Source organism: Spinacia oleracea, chromosome 5, assembly GCF_020520425.1.
Source record: "Spinacia oleracea cultivar Varoflay chromosome 5, BTI_SOV_V1, whole genome shotgun sequence".
Taxonomy (NCBI): domain Eukaryota; kingdom Viridiplantae; phylum Streptophyta; class Magnoliopsida; order Caryophyllales; family Amaranthaceae; genus Spinacia; species Spinacia oleracea.
This window is the reverse complement of record NC_079491.1, coordinates 120,913,472-120,938,581: the sequence shown is the minus strand read 5'-3', so window position 1 is coordinate 120,938,581 and position 25,110 is coordinate 120,913,472. Positions and strand designations below refer to the sequence as shown.

Below are 25,110 nucleotides of genomic sequence, written 5' to 3'. Positions count from 1 at the left end.
GTTAGAGTCTTTTTTAGCAAAAATATACATCACTACAACGATTAATTTGTTAAAGCAAAAGGTGTCTTATAGGAACACATAGCTTGTTTTTCTGTTAGAGTTCAAGAAATCATATTTTCCTATAAGAAGCCAAGAGATTTCAAAAATAAAGCCATTAAGAAACGGTATCATAGTCGAAAGAAATGGATTTGATCATCTATCCTAAAACCCTTATCCTTGACAAAGATATTGTTGGTCCTATTTGGACGAATATGTATACTTTAACTTCTCTAAGTTCATTAAGCGGTTCATGCAGACCCTCCTGAACTTATTTTTTCCGGAAAGTAGTAAAAATAAGGTTAAAGCAAAGCATAAAACGCAAGCCCACATACCCATATTAGGGTTAAATAAGAAATGTACACTACAAAAATGTTAACAGAGCGAAGCATAAAACACAAACCCACATACCCATGTAAGGGTTAATTTTGTGACCAAAGTTATTATTTTATTTGGTGTTTTCTTCTCCGTAACATACATTTCTGCCTTATCCCCATCATCATCCATCAGCTGCTCTATCTCATCCCCAACATATAAAAAGAAAAAATCCAAGGTTAGTTATGCTCTATCTTATTGTCAGTTCCACAAATGCCTTCCAAGGGAAAGTCAAATGCATATTCATACTTGCTTTTACAATAGAATAATTTTCCATTACTACATAGTACCTTCTGGACTCTCCGAGTTAAAGTAACAAGTCCGCTTTTCAATTGGCGCACGCGCTCTAAATTTAAAGTACTGATTTTTTATGTTAGTTCGTCAAGCACAGGATATGCTTCAATCTCTAGTTCAGATGCCTGGCCAATTCAAAAAACCTGAGGTAAAATCATTAACTTAAAAAGTTATACAACCAAATAATGGTTTCCAACTCTACCAACCTTCGCTTGAGTTTTATGACTTGTGAAAATCTTACAGTCTTATTGTATAACAACACCTATTCACAAAGAAACTCATTCACTCGTAGATGACTTGTTATTGTGTAATAAATGAGAGCACAACCAAACACATGTTATTTTTATAAAGTAAGATTGTTCAATCTTACTTTTGAACAATGCTAGCAGTTAAAATCAGAATGGAATGTTTAAAATTTTCCTAACAAGAACTTCAAATCACCAAAGACAAACAACTAACCAACTTCAGAACTTGAAAACTCGAAGAGGAAAGATCAAGAATAACCAGGAATTGGCAGAAGCAAAAAGATGAAGATAGAGAATATTGTAGGGGAGGAAAAACATTGTTAACATATTTGATTGTTTCTCCTGCCTGTGCTACATTATAGTTAGCACGTTAAGAGTAAAATTAAGAAAGAACAAGTTCTTTGTCTAAGTGTTTAGCAGGCACTCAAAAGTTAACTGGTCATACATGTGCACAGCCTAGTTAGAAATTTCTACAATAATTTAAGAGCGGTAGTATCATAATCATTTACGAGTACTTGTCTACTTTCAAATTATATACTCCCTCGGTATAGAGTTGATAGTCACATAATCACACTATACTATTTTAGGATATCCGAAAAAAGTTGTGACCTTTCCTAACATAGTGTGATCTATGATTGAATTTCCGGATATGTCACTACCTAGATTAATCAATCGGGAGGGAAAGAGCATCTCAAACCATTGTGAAGTTTGTGACAGTTGCTAAGTAATGTCCTTTTGAAAGTGAAGCTAAACAAAATCCAACCTTCACCCAATTGAGTATGCTTGAATTTTGAGCTAGCAGTCAGAAATCCATACAATGTAATCTGACCAAGCTTATACCAATTTACGGGCACCTAAAGTAACCCTCCAAAACCTAATTAGTATGTCACACAAAAAACATAACATCTTCTGGAAATGCACAAAAACTTACACTATTTTGAATACTTCTCCGCTACATATACAGTACATTTGGCGTAACAACAAACCAACCCCTCCCAGAGTCCCAGTTTTTCAAAAGTGGGATGTTAAGTTCCTATTAAACTTGAAATATGGAAAATTTTCACTGTTTCCTGTTTGTGACCCCAATTTTTGTCTCATCACCTACCACTGATAACTCCACACCCACCACTTCTCCTTCATCTCTCTCTCTCTCTCCCTTCACACCCACACACAAATTTAAGATATTCTCACTTCCCCAGTGTGAGGGGGTCGAAAAAGCGCGAGGCTAATGCGTGACCTTGTCCCTCGTGGGTGTGACGATTCTTTTTATTCAATCAAGTGTAATTGGATTTCCTGTGAGTATACACCCAATTGACTAGTAATATAGGAGTCGCCATTCAGTTTTTAACGACAATGAGAAAAACTGACAAAACCCGGTTATCGTGACATAAAGGGAGTGCAATTATGTTTGACCACGACGGCCGTAGGTTCCCTTGTGATCCCTGGTGTGGGGATCTCTCAATATACACCCGCAAGGTAGAGATTGAGGGTTCGGGGGACTGTAACTACCGAGAGGAGTAATTCGCTCGTCGATAACTCCAGAGGAAGGATATCCTTACTAGCTCAGCATAAATAATTGAAGGGACATGCGTTAACTATTAAACTAATCTGAATTGATTTTAGCAATATGCAACATATAATACTAATTCGATCGTGATTATCTGATTTAAATAGCATTAAGGGACCTAGCATGATAATCCGATTTCCCAAAAATATTATATTTGTTAGGCGTGATAGAACAATCATATTAGGTTAGTTTAACAGTTCATAAAAAGGGCGAGGAAAGCAGTTAAATCATCGAAAAGGGACACATTACGACGCACCCTTGAGAGGTGCGTCACGGTTCTCAGAAAACTAACCACTTTGACTTTGCTATTTCTCCTTTTTATTTAACGAATCTCAATTATGGGACAGGATACGTTCTGTTCGATTTATGGATCGATTGCGACAGAACGCGTGAACAGTTTCGCAGCGAGAGGCTTAGGCTAAGGGTTTAGAGTCAATACTCAGAATATATTATGTGTTGTTGTGTGTTCTTTCACGTCGAAACTAGGGGCCTATTTATAGGGAAGAGTTCGTGGAAAGATAGAATTGCAGAGTTCTAATCCACAAAGAATTAGGAAAAGAGACGTACCCAGGTATTTTCAGCGCCCAGGCCTGGGCGCCGAAGATTTCGGCGCCCAGAGCCAGGCGTTGAAAATAGGGTCTGGGCAGTTTTGTTTAGTCAGATTCGGATTCCTAAAATCCGTAGAGTTTGAGATTAATTCGAGTCTTTTAGCGCGTATCAATTTTGTGACGGAATGCGTCTGGGCCCGTTACGAACTCTAGGCTCGTTAGGATTTTAATTAATACGTAACTCTTATTTCCGAATCCTATTAGGAATAGGATTCTCGTAGTTTTCTATCTCATTTAGGATTTATGTTGGAATGCAACACCTAATTCTGACAGGTTTCTATCTTTTATGATTTGCCACTTTTAGAAGCTACCTTTTACGGCAGTTACTATTTTTAGCAGGTTTCCATAAATAGCAGGTTTCGGGTGAAATGAAATGGGGAATCGAGATTCGTTTATTTTATAGGAGATGCGTTGTCAAGTGGAGTTTTTATGCTTTCATCATCGAACCTTTCCCTTGTGGGAACGGGGACAAAAGTAGGTGTCTACACCCAGTAATTTGTTAATCATTTTTAGCCCCAAAATTTAATCTTTTTTCCATGTCCTTGTTCTTCCCAACTCAAAAATACCACCTTTCTTTTCGCCATTTCTGGGATTTTAGGGTTCTTACTGTCGACAATTTTTCCCTACTTGTGTGGTGGAAGAAAGCTCCATTTCAGCTTAGATTTTATAATTTCTTACATTTTTATGTAAAACCCAGAAAATATACCCAATAGTTTATAATTAATTGATTTTGTTAGCGATTGATATAGTGCTTCTCCACAAATTATTATTTTGATTACAATTGAGCATACGAAACCCGAAATCAGGATGCAAAAAGAAGGGGAAGTACTATACCGTTATTTTTTCCCCACAGAAAGTATGCAAAATGCTGAAGTGACACCCTCAATCTTAAAATTTTAAAGATGTTGCAACAGTAATCCATTGAAGGGGGATGAGAGGAATGTCACCAATTCCGGAAATACAACCTTCAATTTTGCAGCCAAAAAATTGAAAAATTCACAAAGCATTCGCAAATGAAAAGTATAAAACCGTTTCCGTACCTCGGCAATTCCGTCACATAAAACATTGAGTCTTCTCTTTCCCTTTCCCTGAGAAACTTTGTAATGGCAGCTTCCTGTGATTGATGTTTCTGATCCACGCCCCACACTTTCATTCACTCATTCATCTCCAACCAAACTAACGGTTGTTGCTCATAATTCTCGGAACAAGCACATGAAAGGCTAAAGAATTAAAACTCAATAGGAGAGAGAAAAGATAAATATGGTGATGGTGATCTTAGGATTTTTCTGGGATGATAGAATTGAAATACTGAGGGGCTCCATTAATTAGAGGGAAGAGAAAGCTTGAATGAAAAAGGAAAGTGAAAAGGTGGAAGAAGAATAAAGAAGGGAAGCATGAGGGAAAGTGGGGTGTTACTGTTCATAAGCTACAGTAACTTGGTTCCCACTTTTTAAAGAGTAAGGATATATATATATATATATATATATATATATATATATATATAAAAGCATTAAATATATTAAAAGTTATATAATATTAAAAATTAAATATATTAAAAAGTAACGTACGTTTTACAAGATACTACGGTGCGTTTATAATATGGAAAGGAAAAAAAATTAAATATTTACAGAATACCTTAATTTCTTTCTTTTTCCCCTTCCTTTGGTATTTACAAGAATACGTACCAAACAGAAAATTGTCAAGGGTTTATTGATCACAAACTAATAAATCAGAAGCATTTCTTCTTCTTCCAAGTAGAATCCTTTTTTTAACCAGATTTCTGTGCTGAATCTTAGCTAATATCAGAATTTCATTTTTGAACTGTAAGTACGTCTCCTTGAACTGAATTCCTTTCTAGCCTCTTCGCCGCAATTCCTTGCTATAGCTTTTCTCAATCTATATGGAACATGGACAACAATAGCCTTCTTGTTGTTCAAAATGTCAACTTGACTGCATAAAGGTAAAAGGAAACCTTATCAAACTTCAAGGCAAACTGAATTCGCATGGCATCAATGTAAACACTATGTATCACTTACGCGACAGAGTTGAAAAACAGATCCTTCAATTCAGTTCCCATATCCTTGTTGTTGGTCTCAATGTCAAATATTGCCTACACACAAGAATAGAAAAGCGCATTCATAGCTTTTCCACAAATTAAATCTCAGTTGACAATACAATTTTCAGAATATACCTCAGCAAGATTCTCCTCAAGGTCAGTTGGGTTAACACCCCTTTCTTTTTGAATCTTCCTCGAAGCAGTAAACATCTTGACAGTGCTAAGTACACACAAAAAATACAATAATCAGATACATCCATTTAACAGAAATGCTATCTTATTCGCCAGCGTTCAGCTATTTATGACACTTGAATCCAAATGGCACCAATTCACTACTGAACTAAACGTCTAAACCTAAATATCTCACTAATAACAATGCATTCACTCATTTTTTTTTATCATAGAAGCTATGTGGATTTTTTAAGACATTAAATTAATTATGAACAAATACAATTCATTCGCTAAATGGAGCTGGAGTAAACTGAATAAAACTGGAAAAAAAAATCCAAAAGAACAAGCCATAAGTTCAAGTTTACCACTACCTTGGCCAGGTTAGCTAATGTACAACAAATGACAAAACCGGAATGGTTCGAATGTGTTTTAATGTCAACAATATGTCCTGAGCAGAACAAGGAAGTGGAGGCTTTATAATTCTTGTTCCTTGTAAATTCAGATTAAAAAACCCAAGTTTCCTAAAGCAAATAACATGATCAATGTAAATCAAAAGCACTGCCAAATCCCACATAATAATGCTCTAAACATAAATTTAGGTCTGCTTAACTTGAGCCTAGTCTTCGTATCCGGAGATCAATAGAAAGGTACTTCGTATTAGTTTTAGTGGAATTTTACAATTTTGAAATGTAGGAGACAAGGATATTAATTACTGATGTTAAAATATTTACTCATTCTCCTCCTGCAGATAAGTTTTGCTGAAGTATAGGCAACAAATTTCCTCCTCTCACTCACATAACCTCAATTTATTAGCAAACGCAAACTGCTTGAGGAAGCTCAACAGATTAATAGGATTGATGTTAGGCAATCGCTCTGAAAATCTAAGCTGCAGTAGGCAAGTAATCTACAAGAAAGATTTGTTGATTACGATTCTCCGTTATTGAAAAGTGGCATTATACTAGTATTTTTCAAGGGCTATAACTAGGTAGCCAGTCATATCACTCAAAGTCCTACTTTGCATTATTATGGAGAAGAGTAAGTATTTTATTTTAAGGGAGAAATACATGAAGGTTTGGTCAGTCTTCCAACTAAGAGAGGGATGTTGGATATATATTAATATATAAACATTCGTAACAGAATCCATAACAAAATCTAAGGGCGATGAATACGAAGGTAATTAACTATTAAGCATATTGAATACAACAATTTCACACGACCGAAACTTTAAAATAGGTCTGCTACTAACCAAATTATCAAAACAAATCAAATAGCTTAACATTTGGTGAATCTTTCCAAATTTCCATTCATATCTACAAATTCCTTACCCATCAGGTAGTTTTCCCTTAAAAAGAAAAAATTATCAGTTAACTTCAGGTCACAGCCAATTATTTAATACATTGTAGGAAAGTATGTTTACCTTATAAACTATGCCGAATCTACCTTCTCCGAGATAATTGTCATCAGAAAAACTGTTTGTTGCAACCTTGACGGTTCCAAGACTATACTGTAAGGACTGGAGTGTTTCAATTTCTTCCTCGGGGTCGACAGAGATAACAAAAGTCAAACTAAATAACAAGTAGTCAAGAAACAAAAATCTTTCCAAGGAACTTTAGCATCTGAAACAGGAACCTGCAACAAAACATATGAGTGAAATAATCAACCATCATTGTCGAACTAGAACCAGCCGATGATCAGCCAAAGGTGGAGCCTGCAGAAAAACAAAAGGGGCCAAGGGGTGAGCAAGATGACTCTGGCATAAAGGTAGTAGAGCATGAGGAAGATGAGCAAGATGACACTCACAACAGCAGAAACAGTCAGCAGAACTTGCAGCCCTCATGAGGGCTAGAATCACCTCCAAGGTCTCCTTAGTCCTGACTATCATGTTTTACATGTGCATGCAACATTGAATCAAGCAGTTTTAAAATAAAGATGCAAATTAGTTCGCCAACCTTAAAAGTTGCACCTTCATTGGAGAGACCATATTACTTAACTAGGGTTCTTTTCTGATTCTATTTAGTATAAAATTCAAAAGCGATATAAGGCAAGAAGCAAGATAATAGGATCGTCGTGGATTTCAAAATAATATTTTTGACAACGAAAAATCAACAACTTCCCAATAAAACCTGAAAACAAAAGACACATTCTCTAACAGTTCAATGCTTACTAATCGATGAGACTGAACTGCTGAAATCAAATTACGAGACCAATTTTTCACTAACTTAAAATGATCAGCAAGTGAGCCAGTGAGGGAGGTAACAGTTGGCAATCCAGCCACGTAACCAAATCTTTTGTACAGTTTTAACATACAGGTCTAACATTTCAAACGTGACCTAAAACAGAAACAGAAGAACATAAATGGTGAAAACCAAATAGACAAATCGAGAAATTATTTGAATAAGAGAAACAATAATTTACTAATTCTATTGAACCATTTGCTGCTCTAACGTGTTTCTTGTACCCAGTACCATTATAGTTTTCAGTTGCCTGTAATCAACAACCATAGGATGTGATAGTCTCTTTTATCAGTGAATCTCTATTTTTCTAATTATAGCAGTTCTTAAATTCACTCTATCTGTCTTTGTGTAGTTTGTATATCCTTTTAGTGCATGCTCTATTTATCTTTATTTTAATCTTATACTTCGTATCATATTATCGGATATTACAAAGAAGGTCATGAGGTGAACTCAAATTTTTAAATATATGTGTTTCCTGTTTTTGTATTTTCTCTCCATTAACCTTTCTATTAGTAGCACAGAGAAATCATCTTTCTCCACAGGCTTACAACAATTCTACAGCAATTCATCAAGCAATTCGACAACAATTCTACAGCAATTCGTCAAGAAATTCATCAAGCAATTCGACAGCAATTCTACAACAATTCGTCAAGAAATTCATCAAGCAATTCTACAGCAATTCTACAGCAATTCATCAAGCAATTCGACTCTAATTCCACTATAATTCGTCCAAAAGAATTCCTTACTCTTTTATTTTTGCAATTAACAAGCTAGAATTCTTTAATTCATAATCCTAGGTTATTAGTTGAATTAATATTATGAAAAAAAAAAATTAACCACACTAACCTCAGCATTGGGAAGCCAGCGCTCAGCGGAGGTCGGAAGTAGACAGAAGGCGGACGGCGCAATGGAGCGGTGGTGCAGATGTGTAGCGGCGGTGGTGGGTGTCGAACTACTTGTGGGTTTTTTCGGGAGTTTTTGCGAGATGAGTACAATGGTTTCAGTATAGAATGTTAAGGGTTTTGGAACTTACTTTTTGGATCTGGGGCAACTCTCTAAATTTTACTCCGTAGAATTCAATTGCCGCTTACCTTGGTAAAATATAGTTGTTTAAAAAATTGTTTAATTTTGTTAAATGATCAAGGATAATGATTTGCAAAATAATGTCTTCACTCGATTTAAAAAAAAGTTTTAAATTAAGGTTTTTTTTATTGTAAAACAGTTTTGCTTTATATTTTACTGAGTATTTTAATTTAATTAATTTTTTTTATGGGAAAGAATACAAGACGATTAAGTAAGGTAACAGTTCTCTATTCTTTTCTTCATACAACTGTTAAGAGAAAAAAGCGTTCTCTATACTCCTGGAAAACGTTTAGCAAACTAAATTGTTCTCTATTTGGCGTTTTCTATTCCCTATTTTGTAGTAGTGATAGCTGTTCCGATCACTTGATCTCACTGAATTAATTGTTCGCAATTAATCTGAACCTTGGTATTAGACTTAATGCACCTGGGTGAAGGACATATTTCCTTCAGTCTCCCACTTGTCATTCAGACAAGTGTGCATTCACATTCCTTTGTCACTTAGTGTTACTTACTGAACATAAGGTAAGATCCAAGACATCCTTATTAGGTCCAGAAGTGTTTCTCGGATTATAGAGCTCAACTCTTAAACTTTTGCAGAAGGTTAAGCCTTAACCATACTGAGCACCGCCATGCATTTTACAGTATCTAACTCTCCGAGAGGCCTTGTTACACAACAACACCATATCCTATCATAGATAGGAGGACAATCCATTCTTGCAATCTATGAACACTCACTTTGATTCATAGTACGCCCAATAACTGCTTTTATAGCCTCCTTTTACGGTGCGACGTTTAGCTAGTATCAAAGCGAACTAATTCTCAAACGAGCAGACATAATCGCTCATGTTCCGAGGAACGGTTTCTAATCACCATTAATGGGAACTACCTATGACATGACTTTAATCTCTTAAAGTGTTCTCATGGTCAATCCGATACAAGATCCAATAAGTATCTATGCAAAAGATTCTGACATCCAGTCACTCTAGTTCAAGAAACAGAACTAAGTAATCTACTTGCAATCTAATCTTCATTAGTCATTGGTCGTCCACCTTTCAATGACCTGGATTAGGGATCCTTTTGTGACTTCAATATTCAAGTTCACTTATGGGTGTTTCTTTGTCAAAGAACCCATCTTGACATCCCATTTGAATGATTTGAATCACATGGACTTATCATTTAATACTAAACCACAATTAAATGAATATGAAATATATAATGAATTTCATAAATATGAAATGGTTAAACCAATTGTTTTAAACATAGATCTAATAGATGTTCTAAAACAATACTTAGAAAATCAAAGCCATTCTCCAACATGCTTGATTCCCATGGTTGCTACATGTGCGCTGTGTTTCACTTGTGGCAACGGTTTAGTCAATGGACCCGCAACGTTGTCCTCAGTTCCAACCTTGCAAATCTCGATTTCCTTTCTTTCAACGATCTCTCGAAGTATATGAAATCGCCTCAGTACGTGCTTGGACTTCTGGTGGCTCCTAGGCTCCTTTGCCTAGGCAATGGCTCCGCTATTGTCACAATACAAAGCCACTGGTCCTTTAATGGAGGGGACAACCCCAAGTTCTTCGATGAACTTCCGAATCCAAACAGCTTCCTTTGCTGCTTCTGAGGCAGCAATGTACTTGGCTTCAGTTGTAGAATCCGCAATAGTGCTTTGCTTAGCACTTTTCCAGCTTACTACTCCGCCGTTGAGGTAGAACACAAACCCAGACTGTGATCTGAAATCATCTCTGTCGGTTTGAAAGCTTGCGTCCGTATAGCCCTTAACAATCAACTCATTTGTACCTCCATAAACCAGAAACTGATCCTTAGTCCTTTTCAAGTACTTTAGGATGTTCTTGGCAGCAGTCCAATGTGCCTTACCTCGTTCCGACTGGTACCTTCTCGTTGCACTGAGTGCGAACGAAACATCCGTCCTTGTACAAATCATAGCATACATGATGGATCCAATAGCCGAAGCGTATGGAATTCCACTCATCTTTCTACGCTCATCAGATGTTTTGGGACACTGATTCTTGCTTAGATATGTGCCATGTGACATGGGTAGATGGCCTCTCTTGGCTTCCATCATATTGAACCTAGCTAGCACTTTGTCAATGTAAGTTCTTTGTCTTAGTCCAATCATCCTCTTAGATCTATCCCTATAGATCTTGATGCCCAATATGTATTATGCCTCTCCTAAGTCCTTCATTGAGAAACACTTTCCAAGCCAAGTCTTTACAGACTCCAACATAGGAATGTCGTTTCCAATAAGCAGTATGTCATCAACATACAAGACTAGGAATGCAATTTTACTCCCACTGACCTTCTTGTATACACAAGATTCGTCCTGATTCTTGATGAAGCCAAACTTATTGACTGCTTCATCAAATCGTTTATTCCAACTCCTTGATGCTTGCTTTAGTCCGTAGATGGACTTCTTAAGCTTGCATACCTTTCCTTGGTTCTTTTGATCGACAAAACCCTCCGGCTATGTCATAAACACATTCTCTTCAAGAACACCATTCAAGAAGGCAGTTTTGACATCCATTTGCCATATTTCATAGTCATGAAAAGCGGAAATCGCAAGGATTATCGAATAGACTTAAGCATCGCGACTGGAGAAAAGGTTTCATCGTAGTCAACGCCGTGAACTTGCCTATAACCTTTTGCTACCAATCTAGCCTTGTATATGTATACAATTCCATCTTTGTCTTTCTTTAACTTGAAGACCCATTTGCATCCGATAGGTGTGAACCCATCCGGCAAATCAACCAAATCCCAGACTTGATTTTCAGACATGGAGTCTATTTCAGATTGCATGGCCTCTAACCATTTGGTGGAGCTTGGGCTCGTCATAGCTTGCTTGTAAGTCATAGGTTCATCACTATCCAATATGAGAACGTCAAAGTTTTCAGTCAAGAGGACGCCTGTCCATCTGTCCGGCTGAAAAATAGTTCTACTTGACTTACGAGGGGCAACAACGTTTTGAGGAACTACTTCTATTGGATCTTCTAAAGACCTTGGAGGTTCATCAACCTGAACTGCTTCTAAAGAGTTCTGAGTTCGTTGTTCGTCTCGAATCTCTTCGAGGTCTATTATTCTCCCACTTGTCAATTTGGAAATATTATTTCTTTCCAAAAAGACACCGTCACGAGCAACGAAAACCTTGTCGTCTGACTTGTTGTAGAAATAATACCCCATAGTTTCTTTTGGATACCCAACAAAGAAACATTTGTCAGATTTTAGTTGTAGATTGCCCCAAATCTTAAGAAAAGACAACTTTGGAAGTTTCCCAGTCCATAATTCGTATGGAGTCTTTTCAACAGCTTTTGACGGAGCACGATTCAGTGTGAGTGCTGCAGTTTGCAACGCATGTCCCCAGAACTGTAAAGGAAGTTCGGCCTGACCCATCATTGACCTGACCATATCGAGTAAGGTCCTGTTTTTTCGTTCCGACACTCCATTCCATTGAGGTGTCCCTGGAGCAGTCAATTCAGAAAGAATACCGCATTCTTTTAGATGGTCATCAAACTCGTGGCTAAGATATTCACCTCTTAGATCCGATCTTAGAGCTTTGATTTTCTTTCCATGTTGATTCTCTACTTCATTTTGAAATTCTCGGAATTTCTCAAACGATTCAGACTCGTGCTTCATTAAGTAAATATAGCCATATCTACTGAAGTCGTCCGTAAACGTTATGAAATAGCTGAACTCACCTCTAGCTTTCGTACTCATAGGCCCACGTACGTCCGTATGTATTATCCCTAGTAGTTCGCTTGCTCTTTCTCCCACGTTTGAGAAAGGTTGCTTTGTCATTTTGCCAAGTAAACAAGATTCGCATTGATCAATCTTCTCTAAGTCGAATGATTCTAGAATTCCTTTCCTTTGAAGTAATTCCATGCGCTTTGTGTTTATATGGCCTAATCGACAATGCCACAGAAATGTGAGATCCGAATCACCAGTTTTAGCCTTTTTGGTATTTATGTTATAAATGTGTTTGCTCGTATCTAGCACATAAAGACCGTTTTCTTGTTGTGCTGAACCATAAAACATTCCATTCAAAGAAAAAGAACAACCATTGTCTTTAAATTGAAAACTAAAACCTTTAGAATCCAAACTTGAAACGGAAGTGATGTTTCTGGTGATACTAGGAACGTAATAACAGTTTTCTAGTTCCAAAACAAAACCACTAGGCAAAGAAATAAAATAAGATCCTACGGCTAATGCAGCAATCCGTGCTCCATTTCCCACGCGTAGATCCATCTCGCCTTTATCAAGCTTTCTACTTCTCCTTAGTCCCTGCGAATTGGAACATAAGTGTGAGCCACAACCAGTATCTAATACCCAAGAAGTAGAATTAGCAAGATTACAATGTATAACATATATACCTGAAGTAGAAGCAACGTTTCCGTCCTTCTTCTCTTCCTTTAGTTTGGGGTAATCTCGCTTGTAATGACCAATTTCATTACAATTAAAGCATTGTGATGTAGATGGAGAACGATCCTTCTTCATCTTCTTCTTGGATGGCGCCACTTGCCTTCCTGAAGTAGATGGAGATGCACCCTTACTTTGGATCTTCCCCAGAACCTTTTTCTTGATTTTCTTACTCTTTACTTTTAGTGATGCTTGCTTATCACTTACAAAGTCCAATTCATACTGATGAAGCAAGTAGATTAGTTCACTAAGAGTGTTTTCCCTTTTCTTGGAAAAATAGAGTAGTTTGAATTTCTTATAACCAGGGTGAAGAGAATTCAAAAGTATTCCCGCAGCTGCAGAATCTGGGAATGGATCACCAAGTAACTCAAGCCGGTTGAGAAGCCCAACCATTTTCTTTGTATGAGTTCTGATTGGCGTCCGCTCTGTCATTTCAAGATCAATGACCCTTTCCCTTGCTTTTTGTCTTTCGACGTCAAAGCAACAACATAGTGGAGCATTAAGCTTTAGATCCTCAAATGAATTTACCAATTCAAAAACATTTTGGTCGACATGTTGACCACCATGTTGGAATCTACCACGACATATATCCCTAAGATGCCTTAGGAGTGCCCATGGATCGTATGCAACGAACCTTGCACTCCAATCATTGGGGATAGAGCCAAGAATAAGATCCATCACTAGCGACATGTGGTTCGCCCACGCACAGTGCTTTTCTGGAGTTATATCCTTTGAGTAATAGCTGGGGATGGGATGGTCAACTACATATTCAATGTTGTTCCACCTGAGGACTTGCCGAAGCTTCCTCTCCCAATCAAGAAAGTTTGATAGGTTCAATTTTACATCCAGAATTTCAGTTACTTTGAGTTGTGTTTTGATTGCGGCCATTTTGATTACTACAATCGAAAAGAATTTGCAATAAATAACCATTCATAAACTTTAATAACTTTGAAATAAAAGCAAGCATGCAATCATTAAAGCTATTAAAACATTTCATTCATGCAAAAGCAAAAACATGGTCCAAAATGAATGAAACGATTCCAAGACCCCAAAAGTCCTAAATCCTTAAGCAGCTTTAGCATGTCTTAAGTAGTTTAAGATTTTAGGTAAGCAAAACCTATTGCTAGTAATCTCCAAATTACTCTTGGTTAATAAATTAATACCATAATTTATCTCATTGCCACAACATAATGCCATTGTTGTTTGAGTTGAAACCACAATCAACGTGCTCCTTTAGGACGCCTTACCACCTAAGTCAACTAAAATAGCACCTCGCTTTAGCGTAACCTTAGATCCTTAGATTTTTGTAAGTGCTTGATTTGGAAGGCAATTTTTAAACTCAATATTACTTTGGACCTAGTTGTTTCTATGTTTGTTCGATTATTTAGTGAACTTAATCTAATCGAGTCATATGAAACAACCTATTCATGCAAAGCATACATACATTCATACATTCACGCATAATATATATATATATATATATATATATATATATATATATATATATATATATATATATATATATATATATATATATATATTAAATTGCATAAATAAATGGTGATCAAGTATGGCCCAAAACATCTTGTCTTGAAACATCCAATCTTCATCACCTCCTTGTTAGCTTGACATCGTCTTGAATCTTCGTTCAAATGCTAACTTAAAGTTCTAAACTTAGAAATACTTGAAAATAATAAATTACATCAAAATTTCCATGGTACGCAGACCATATTTAAAACTTTACATTAAAAGATAGAACGGTACGCAGACCGTATTTAACTATCCTAAATGGCCATACTAGTCACTTGGAGTACCTGCGTTACATAAAATATATATTCTATGCATTCACCCATTCGTGTGCTAAAACGAATGTCCCATATAAATATGCAAGTATTTACGTGAATTAATTAAAATTCACGTTCACATAAACGCGTCCTAAAAGATTAATCAATTTCCAAATTATTAATCCTTAGACTTTATTCTAATTAAAATCGAATTTAATTAAAATAATGCGACCTACGAAAATAATTAAAAATAATTATTTCATTTTAATTTCATATAGTGGCTCCCACTCAAACCAATAATTATTCCGGATAATTAATTATGAAATATTAAATTAAAACTCGCGGCCCGGCCCAAGCAAATAAAATATTAAATTAAATATCCCGTTAGCCCAAATTAATGCAAACATGCGAAGCCCAACGAAATAAACAATTTTCAACAAAAAGGGTTCAAGTGCATCGTTGGGCTAGGCTTGCGCCCAGCCCATTGCCCTTGCGTGTGGCCTACGAGGCGCACGAGCAAGCTCGCACACCCCGCAGCCTGGCGCGCGCGCGTGCCCACAACTCGTCGCTTCCCTGCGCGCTCGTCGTCGTGCATCGCAACGCTGGATGTCGCATGGCCTTGCGCCTTGCTTCGTCGTAGCACCCGCAAGCCAATGCTTGCCCTTTCCTTGCCCAGCGCGCACGAGGCACGCAGCACGCTTGCTGCTGCCCGTGTCGCTGCGGCTCGGCTCTCGTGCAACAGGGCTCGTCGAGCCATACGTCCACCACACATCGTGTTCGTGCCTTTGGTTCGTGCCTACGGACCAACTCAATTAAAAATAAATTTAATTTCACGAACTTGCATTAATATTTTTTTTCAAAAAGTTACGATTTTTATTTTCGAAAACAACGATTTTTAACGATTTATTAAACTTCAACGACAATCCAATTTCGTAAAATATTAAATCAAAGGCTAACATTATTCAAACTTTTCAGAAAGAACGAATCAACTTGAAAATTTTGAACTTTTAAATAATAAAATCCAAAATTTTAAATCGTTCTTTAACATTTAAATTTCAGATTTTAATAATTAGGTTTAAGTGCGATTAAAATTAACGAAACCATTCAAAATTTTAATTCAATAATTTTTAAAATTAGCCACTGACCCATGAAATTATATCCCCTTTCCCAATTAACCGAATTATTAAACAAAATTAATTAAATTCAATTAGGGTTCCAAATTTTACGAATTGGGGAAAGGAAAAATTAGGGTTTATACATATCGGAAACATCTGAAAACTTTACCATATATCAAGAATATACCCAGAAACATTGTGTCAAAATTTCAAGCAATTCCGAGTAGTTTAGGTCGACCTTTTAATTGAATTACTGTCCGACACTTTTATTTTTTATTAAAAAATTAACAAAAACGCCCAAAAAACGACACTTCGAGGCCTGTTTTTGCAATTCCATTCGCATGAGTTGATCTTAGAAAATCGTTTTCAATCATATTAGGGTTTTAAAATTCGAAAAAACGAATCTTTTTGATTTCGGAACAGACTATTACGCAATTCATCCAATAATTTGTAAAAATTCTGAAAATTCAACAAAAAATTCCAAAATTTCGACATATGCAAAAACAAATAAATCATGCTAAAACATGCTTTGAATACATAAGGCTCATGATACCACTGTAGGGGAATACAGTTAAACATAATAACATGTGCGGAAACAATCCCCAAAGCCAGGAAGCATGTATAAAGCACAGATTAAGCAGACTTACGTTAGAAGCGTGTTTTCCACAAATTGTCAACGAACACGAACTTAGAACTCCACTTGTCGTTCCTGTACTTGGTTGACCGACACGATCAGATCCCTCTTGATTATCGTAGCTTAGACAATCGATCAAGAGATTTTCTTTTTGGGATGAATACACTTTGGAGGCACAGAGAGAATTAGGGTTCTCTGTGACTCTAGGGTTTTAGTGTGACTGAATTGTGTTATGTTGGAAAAGGGGTTAGAAGGTTATTAACATAACCTTACTAACCGACCAAGCCATAAGGCAAGGCCGGCCAGCAAGCCCGCGCAAGAGCACACGAGCACGCACAACGAGCTGGGTCGTGGACCGCGCTGCTGCTGCTGTGTCGTTGCCTTGGCCCCCGCGCACACACACGCAGCTGCTCGGCCATGGGCCAGCGCTACTGTGTCGTGGCTTGCTTGCTTGCCCAGCGCGCCCATGGGCCTTGAGTGCTTCGTGCACTCGGCTCGTGGGCCGCTCTTCGTATTCGCAATTAATATATTTCTGATATATTATTTATCGTTTCGTATACGAAGAATCACCGTCGTACGATACGATTTATTCGTTTCGCCTAGCTTACGAATATTCGCGATACGATATACGATTCCGATGTAAGGTCGTATCGTATAATACGTTTTCCAACTAATTCCCGAAAAGCTATTAAATGAATTTCCGATTCATTTAATCAGGTGATCTGTTACGTGTCATTGGTGTGACCTTGTAGGTTCAGTCAAGAGTAAGCTGTGAGTTTAATATTTATTAGAACTCACTGATCGGAAGCATTCCTCCAGCTAGCTGTTCCGATCACTTGATCTCACTGAATTAATTGTTCGCAATTAATCTGAACCTTGGTATTAGACTTAATGCACGTTGGGTGAAGGACATATTTCCTTCATTAGGTTACTTAGAACTGGGGTAGATCTAGGAAACTAGCAACTTTAGGTTGATTAGGAAACTAACATTAGAATCCTAATCTCAACCAACTGCTTGCTTGTGGCCCAAGTAAATTGCTCGACAATTTGACTTGGTGCCCAAGACAATCGTGGGTTGACGTGCCGTAGCGCTAGCCCAAGCGCGTTGTGTGCTGCGGCTGGCCCCTGCCTTGCAGGTTGGCGTTGCGTTGCTTCGTGTGTGGGCGCTGGCCTGACGCTGACGCTGGGCCGACCTTGTACTCTCCATGGGCTGTGTTGCACGCGACCCTTTGGCCCGTGCTTCCGGCTCATAGATCAAGCTTTGTGTTTCCGATTGGTTTCCGACTCGAACAATATTTCCGTTTCCGACAATATTTTCATTTTCGGAAGTATTTCCGATTCGAACAATATTTCCGTTTCCGGCAATATTTTCGATTGTGGTAATATTTCTATTTCCAATAAGAACCATATTTCCGTTTCCGGCAACTTCTTCGTTTCAGACAATATTCTCGTCTTTTCCTTTTGATGGTTTGTTTAACTCCCAATGAAACCAACATCCATTATTTGAGTATTTAGTGAATATTATATTCACCTAAATACTTGATCCGTTCACTAACTATTTGTGGGACCCTACGAGTCAAGTCAAGAGTAAGCCGTGGCATTATTAATATTAATTTCACTTGAACTGAACCGACCTTTAGCTTGGCATTTAGATCACCAGATCTCACTGAATAATTAACTTGCTTAATTAATCATGAACCTCATTTATTAGATTTCGCATTCAATGCATTAAATGCAAACTTGGAGCAAAGACATATTTCCTTCAGTTTGTGGTTGTTGTGGGTGTTCCAGGTAGGTGGGAGCGGTGTTTTGTGGGCCTTGTGGTTGTTGGAGGTGGATTCGGGTGGGCAGAGGTGGTTTAATTTTTATGGACAATAATTTGGTTGGGCAATGTTAGTGGTTGGTGGTGCATTGGTGGTGTGGGAGGGAGGTGGTGGCGGTAGTTAGCGTGGCAGTGGCAGTGGCAGGGAGGTCCGTGCCGGTGAAGGTAGTAGTGTCGTGCGGTTGGGCAATGTTAGTGGTTGGTGGTGCATTGGTGGTGTGGGAAAGGGAATGGAGATATCTCAGGGGGGGGGGTGGTGGTGTAGGAATGAGTAGAAGACTTTGGGGGAATGGAGAGGGTAAATAGAATGATTGAAATTCCATTACAAACAACAACAAGGGGAATTAGCCTTATTAATTCTGTTTCCCTTTCCTGAATACCCTACACCAAAAGCCCCCTAAATTTATTCACTTTTACTGAAGAATATGACATATTCTACACTTCCTGAATCAATCTTGATTTGATAATTCTTATGTTTTGAGGGTATTTTTAATTCTATGAAATTTGAAATTCCTCAATTTTCACATTTTGTTGTTAACTAAATAAAGTTTTGTTCCCTTCACCTTATTCTTATTGAGAAAATTCAGTCTAGACCAGAAAAATGCAATAAGACAAGACCTGAAAAAGAAAAAATAATTCACATGAAACACTTAGATCAGACCAGAACAAAATATTAGCCGCCCACTTTGATATCGTCCTATACAAAAACTTATATATGGTGGTCTTATGTATAAGACCGACTATTTACCAAATAGTTATACTTCCTAATCAAATAGTTACACATCCTGATTAAATAACAATATTCAAATATTATAATCAATCAAATAGTTATACTACATAATCAAATAGTTATACTCTCTAATCAAATATTTACACTTTGTCATTATATAGTTATATTTCTTAATGATGGTATTATAGGTGGGGGGGGGGGGGGGGGGGGGTTCTCATAAAAGACCTACTCATTGCCCTATCTGATGTATTGTCGTTCTATTCGACATATTTTGTCATTGGATATGATTGGAAAATAATAATAATAATAATAATAATAATAATATATATGTATATATATATATATATAAACATAAAAAATAAAATAAATAAATAATAATAATAATAATAATAATAATAATAATAAATCAAATGCTAACAAAGTCAAACATTTTACAAATGATTAGTGGGCAGCCGAGATACAATCTGGGGCCCCACTCCTCTAGCTATAGCAAAACCTATCCTGGTGAAAATATGAGCAGCAGCACGAGCCCCAATGTCTTGTGTCCTAGAAAACTTCTGAATCCGCTTCAACAACGCAACAGCATCCTTATAATAATAATAATAATAATAATAATAATAATAATAATAATAATAATAATAATAATAATAATAATAATAATAATAATAATAACAATAAGAAAATAGAAATTATTAATTATTAATAACATCAAAGCACCTCTGAAGTTTAAGGACTATGATTGTAAACTTCCTGGTGCCTCTTTCAAACACCTTTCCTGGCAGACATATATTTCACGAAGGTTACTGCTGGTGCGGAATCCTCCTACTCCTTATCTTCACGTCTTGTTGCCCTATGGAAATCACAGCAGGGGGATCACTCCTCAGCTTGGTTGCGGGCAGTCCCCATCTCGGGTTTAGGCCAGACTATTAACGGTAAGACTTATCGTTCGGTTCTTTGCTATCGGTTGGGTATTCCGTTGTTCTCTGATTCGACGCCGTGTTCTGCTTGCTCTCGGGTTTTCGATGGGGACATTTTTGGGGATCATGCCGTGTCTTGTGCTGGGATTGTGGGTATCAAACATCGACATAATGTTGTTCGTGATACCCTTTTGGATATTTGCTATCGGTCGGGGATTTCTGCTCGCAAGGAGGTTGATGTTGGGCTGACTAGTGAGAGTAATGGAGCTCTTCGTCTTGCAGATATATTGCTTTATTCATGGGATGGCGGTCTAGATGTGTGTGTTGACTTGACTGGGTCTTCCCCTATGACGCAATCTGGGTTGTCAGGCTTCGTTCCGGGTCGGGTTGTGGCGGTTGCAGCGCAACGGAAGCAGGATAAGTATGCGGCACGTTGTAGGGCTTTGGGTCACGGTTTCTTTCCTTTTTCCTTCTCTTCTTTTGGAGAATTAGAGAAAGGGGTTGTTTCTTTGCTGAAGCGGGTCCAGACGTACACCAGGGCTCAGGACATTGGGGCGCGGGCAGCTGCCCACATTTTCAGCAGGATCGGGTTCGCCATAGCTAGAGGAGTGGGGGCCCAGATTGTATCTCGGCTCCCCTCCAACTTCTTGTAGTTCACTTGATCTTTGTAGCTTGTTAAGCTTGTAACATTTTGGTGTTTTCCCATAATAATAATAATAATAATAATAATAATAATAATAATAATAATAATAATAATAATAATAATAATAATAATAACAATGATAATAACAATAAGAAAATAGAAATTATTAATTATTAATAACATCAAAGCGCCTCTGAAGTTTAAGGACTATGATTGTAAACTTCTTGGTGCCTCTTTCAAACACCTTTCCAGTGCACTTATATCTATAACTGTTCACTCTTTCGTATCATTCATAGCAAATGTTATGAAAATTCTTGATCCTGCCTCGTATAATGAGGCTAAAAATCATTCATGTTGGGTTACAACAATGACTAAAGAAATTGAAGCCCTTGAGGCTAATGATACATGGGATATCATGGATCTTCCTAAAGGAAAGAACTATAGGGTACGGTCAAAGTGGGTTTATAAAGCCAAGTTGGATGAAGATGGAAACCTTGACAAACTCAAAGGTAGAGTTGTTGCTATTGGATATCAACAGGTGGCTGGAAAAGATTATAAAAATACTTTCTCAACTGTTGCAGAGCTTTCTATAGTGAGGATTGCAATAGCCTTGGCTACTGTCAAGGGTTGGCCTTTATGTCAAGTTGACATTAATAATGCATTCCTCTATGGTTACATTGAAGAAGAAATTTACATGGAGCCTCCAGCGGGGTACACTAAATGTAAACCCAGTAAGGTTTGTAAACTGAAGAGGTCCCTATACGCTATGAAGCAAGCTTTCCAATAGTGGAATAAAGAGTGATGCAAGCTTCTAGTTTCTCTTGGGTTTATACAATCTACAGAAGATTACTCATTGTTTACTCGCGAATTAGAAGGCCCTCTTGATCTATGTTGATGATATGCTGTGTCAACAACAAATCGATGAAGTGAAAGGCAAGCTTGATCAAGCTTTTACCATCAAAGACTTGGGAACTCTGAAGTACTTTCCGGGAATAGAAGTAATGAGAACATCTTCTGGCATTCTTTTATCTCAAAGGAAATACATTAAGGATATTGTTAAAACAGTTGGCTTGGAGGATACCAATGGTGCTTCTACACCTCTCCCAACTGGTTTAAAGCTTTCCACAGATGTTGGCACCCCTTTAGCTCAACCCGACACTTATAGAAGGCTGGTGGGTAAGCGGTTATATCTTGGTATTACTAGGCCTGATATCTCCTACTATGTATAACATCTCTCTCAGTGCCTTAGTAAACCAAGAGAACCACATTTCCAATCTTCTCTTCACGTTGTTAAGTACCTGAAAAATACTTTAGATATTGGTTTGTTTCATGCAACAAATTCTCCTTTATCCTTGAATGCGTATTTAGATGCCGAATGGAGCACTTATTAATTCTCCAGTAGATCTCTTAGTGCTTATTGTATATATCTTGGAGACACTATGGTAAGTTGAAAGACTAAAAAGAAAAAAACTGTAAATCCTCTGTAGAAGCTGAATACAGAAGCATGTCTAGCACTGCTACTGAACTAGTTTGGGTCGAAGGACTAGTAGAAGATCTAAAGGTTAATGTTCCTAAACCGGTTCTGATGTACTATGAAAATTGATCATCAGAGTTCATTGCTCATAATCCTGCTTTTCATGAAAAAACCAAGCACATAAAAAGAGATTATCACTATGTTAGAGAACAAATTGATGAAGGGTTTCTCGAAACTATGCATGTTCCCAGCTCAATGCAAACTGCTGATCTCCGCACAAAGCTCTTCCCATACAAAAACATCATCTCTTGACTTCCAAGTTTGGCCTTGTCTCCAAAGTCTATCCCGAGGGGGGAGTATGAGTTTATTGGAATATCTTTTGTAATAATCTTATTACCTTAGACAGCTGGCCGATACTTTAAGAGAGTTTGTTAGCTTTGCTTTGTAATAAAACATCTTTTGTGCACATAATTAATTAAGTATATATATTTTAATTGTAATATTCTTCCTCTCTCTGCTTTTGTCTTACTCCTTTTTCTCTCTCTAAGAATCAGATTGTTGATTTTTTATACTTGCCATCCCGACCCGATAATCCAACTCGAACCCAACCTGAAGTTATTGAGAGAAACTCGAACCCATTGTGAACCGAACCCGAATGACTTGAAATAGACCCTATTTGACCCATATCTCATATTTTGTAGTAATATTAAGTTTTACAATATTTCTGATATTTTTTGACACAACCCGAAATTGACCCGAAACCAAACCCAAACTTGACCTGAATTGCCACCCCTACAAAATACTCCTTCCGTCCCTTAATAATCTCCCCGCTTTCCTTATAAAGTTGTCCCTTAATACTCGTCTCGTTTCTATAAATTTCATACTTTTACTAATATTATATCTTTTCTCTCATTTAACCATGTATTCACCTATATTCTTACTTCTTATAAAGCATTAAAAATTCAACCCTCACCCATCCACCCACACGACCACACCTCACCCCCACCATTTTATTTGTCATATTTTTCACTAACTATATTAAGAAAAACACCCCACTATCAACTGCTACATACTCCCTCCGTCCCAAAATAGTTGTTACACTCTCCTGGACACGCGGTTTAATGCGATAGTAGTGTGGTTATCAATTGTTATTTTATTGAAAAAGTAGATGTGATAGGAGTTAGTGGGGTATTTTTTTTAATTGAATGAGAGAGGGTGTGGGGACAAAAAAAATTAGTGGGAAGAGAGAGACAATATTATAATTGTGGGGTCATTCCTAATTTAGAAGTGTAACAACTAATCTAGGACGGACAAAAAAGGAAAGTGTAACAACTAATGTGGGACGGAGGGAGTAATAAATTAATAAGTCAATTAAATTGCCAAAAACTGTGTGTCGGTCAAACCGAGACGAGTATTAAGGGACGGAGGAAGTAAAATACATGTTTTCCTACCAATCAAAGAAATAATAATAATTTATTTATTTTAAGGCAAATTTGCTAAAAACAACCTTTTAAAACCCATTTTTTGCGAAAAGCAACCTTTTAAAAATTATTTTGCGAAAACAGACCTTAAAGTAAAATTAATTTGCGAGAGACAATCTATTTATGTTTTCAGGCGTTGACCATACATTTCCGGCATTGACTTTCCCGGTTTTACTACATGCACCCTTTTCCCACTTAAAACAAATTGGAGCCAAAAAAAACACCCAAAATTCATTCTTTCTCTGTTCTTCTTCTCCCCCCACCAATTTTTTTGCCTTTTTAAAAATTGTTTTGTGAAAACAGACCTTAAAGTAAAATTAATTTGCGAGAGACAATCTGTTTGTGTTTTCAGGCGTTGACCATACATTTTCGGCATTGACTTTCCCGGTTTTACTACGTGCACCCTTTTCCCACTTAAAACAAATTGGAGCCAAAAAAAAACACCATAAATTCATTCTTTCTCTGTTCTTCTTCTTCCCCCACCAATTTTTTAACCCTCTCTTTCTGCTGAATTATTTTGTATGAAATTGTTGCTTCTCAATTCAATCATTGTCGACACTCTACAACAATAATTTGGTAAGTGTTGTTCATAAATTTTGTGTAATTTTAATGTAGGAAAGTTAGGGTTCCCCCCCCCCCCCCCCCCAAATTTGCTTGAGCAATTAATTTTCTGAAATCAGCACCAAGAAGTAAAAAAAAGGGTAAGGCAAGCAAAAGTAGCAGGCGCAGGTGAACCCGGTGGCGGCGACAACGGCGAATTAACCAAAACACAACCGATTTCGTTGTTGAAACCACCAATAACAATGATGCACACCGCAAATTCACCGTAAAATACTTGATATCCGATGTGGGTGTTGAAGAAAAAGGGTAATTGCTAAGAGATGAAGGTAAAGTGGGGGACTTAATAAGGGATTGAGTTGGGTTCATCAAAGGCCTCTTATGAGGAGGTGACAAAATGGGGTTTTTAGGTGTTGATGTTGATCGAAGATGAAGGTGATGGAGTAAAATTGGGCTCATTCTTCACTAAAATTGGATCCAAAACACCAGAAATTGGACCTATTAAAGAAGTGTTAGGTTATGATACATATGAATAAACATATATCATGCGGAAAAACCATAAAGCCAGGAAACATATTATTTACACATAATCATTTAGCATAATTCAGATGCATACACTTTGTAGCGTGCCCTCCCTAGCTGCGCCCGAACCGAACAAGAACAAGTCTTTAGGACTCCAAGTGTCGTCCCTCCATAGATAGTCCACAGCACGTCCGGATCCGCCTTAAGATTGACCAACTAGAATCGCCCTTAAGGTACTATATATTTTCGGCTAACAGGGCAAGAATATGGCTGATTTTTCTACTTAAAAATCTTAGCTTTTATTGTTTGAATACTTGAAAATTATCTTGT

The 25,110-nt window shown here is 37.3% G+C and overlaps 1 protein-coding gene and 1 long non-coding RNA gene across 5 annotated transcripts; both read right to left on the bottom strand.

The window, feature by feature from the left end:
* Positions 1–363: 363 nt before the first annotated feature.
* On the bottom strand, positions 364–4,541 carry LOC130461097 (uncharacterized). The gene is made up of 3 exons (XR_008921421.1): positions 4,166–4,541; positions 702–830; positions 364–551 (listed from the first exon to the last, which is right to left on the bottom strand). It is a non-coding gene; the product is annotated as an uncharacterized lncRNA (long non-coding RNA).
* Positions 4,542–4,651: 110 nt separating this feature from the next.
* Positions 4,652–8,661, bottom strand: LOC110800510 (40S ribosomal protein S7). Of its 4 annotated transcripts, XM_056828439.1 has the most exons (6): positions 8,433–8,661; positions 7,153–7,227; positions 6,770–7,060; positions 5,317–5,401; positions 5,162–5,235; positions 4,652–5,075 (listed from the first exon to the last, which is right to left on the bottom strand). In XM_056828439.1, the coding sequence occupies exons 4-6, from the start codon at positions 5,389–5,391 to the stop codon at positions 4,928–4,930; spliced, it is 297 nt and encodes a 98-aa protein (XP_056684417.1). In that variant the 5' UTR covers positions 5,392–5,401; positions 6,770–7,060; positions 7,153–7,227; positions 8,433–8,661; the 3' UTR covers positions 4,652–4,927. The 4 variants fall into 4 exon arrangements, with proteins under 4 accessions (XP_056684417.1, XP_021861507.1, XP_021861508.1 ...); XM_022005815.2 differs by having other exon boundaries at positions 7,153–8,661; XM_022005816.2 differs by lacking the exon at positions 7,153–7,227.
* Between the last annotated feature and the right edge of the window lie 16,449 nt (positions 8,662–25,110).

Excerpts from the sequence above, each read along its gene's own strand:
- LOC110800510 (XM_022005815.2), bottom strand. The coding sequence starts at position 5,391 with ATGTTTACTGCTTCGAGGAAGATTCAAAAAGAAAGGGGTGTTAACCCA. Across the intron at positions 5,236-5,316 it reads TTGAGGAGAATCTTGCTGAG|GCAATATTTGACATTGAGAC; the intron begins GTATATTCTGAA and ends TCTTGTGTGTAG. Across the intron at positions 5,076-5,161 it reads CTGTTTTTCAACTCTGTCGC|TCAAGTTGACATTTTGAACA; the intron begins GTAAGTGATACA and ends ACCTTTATGCAG.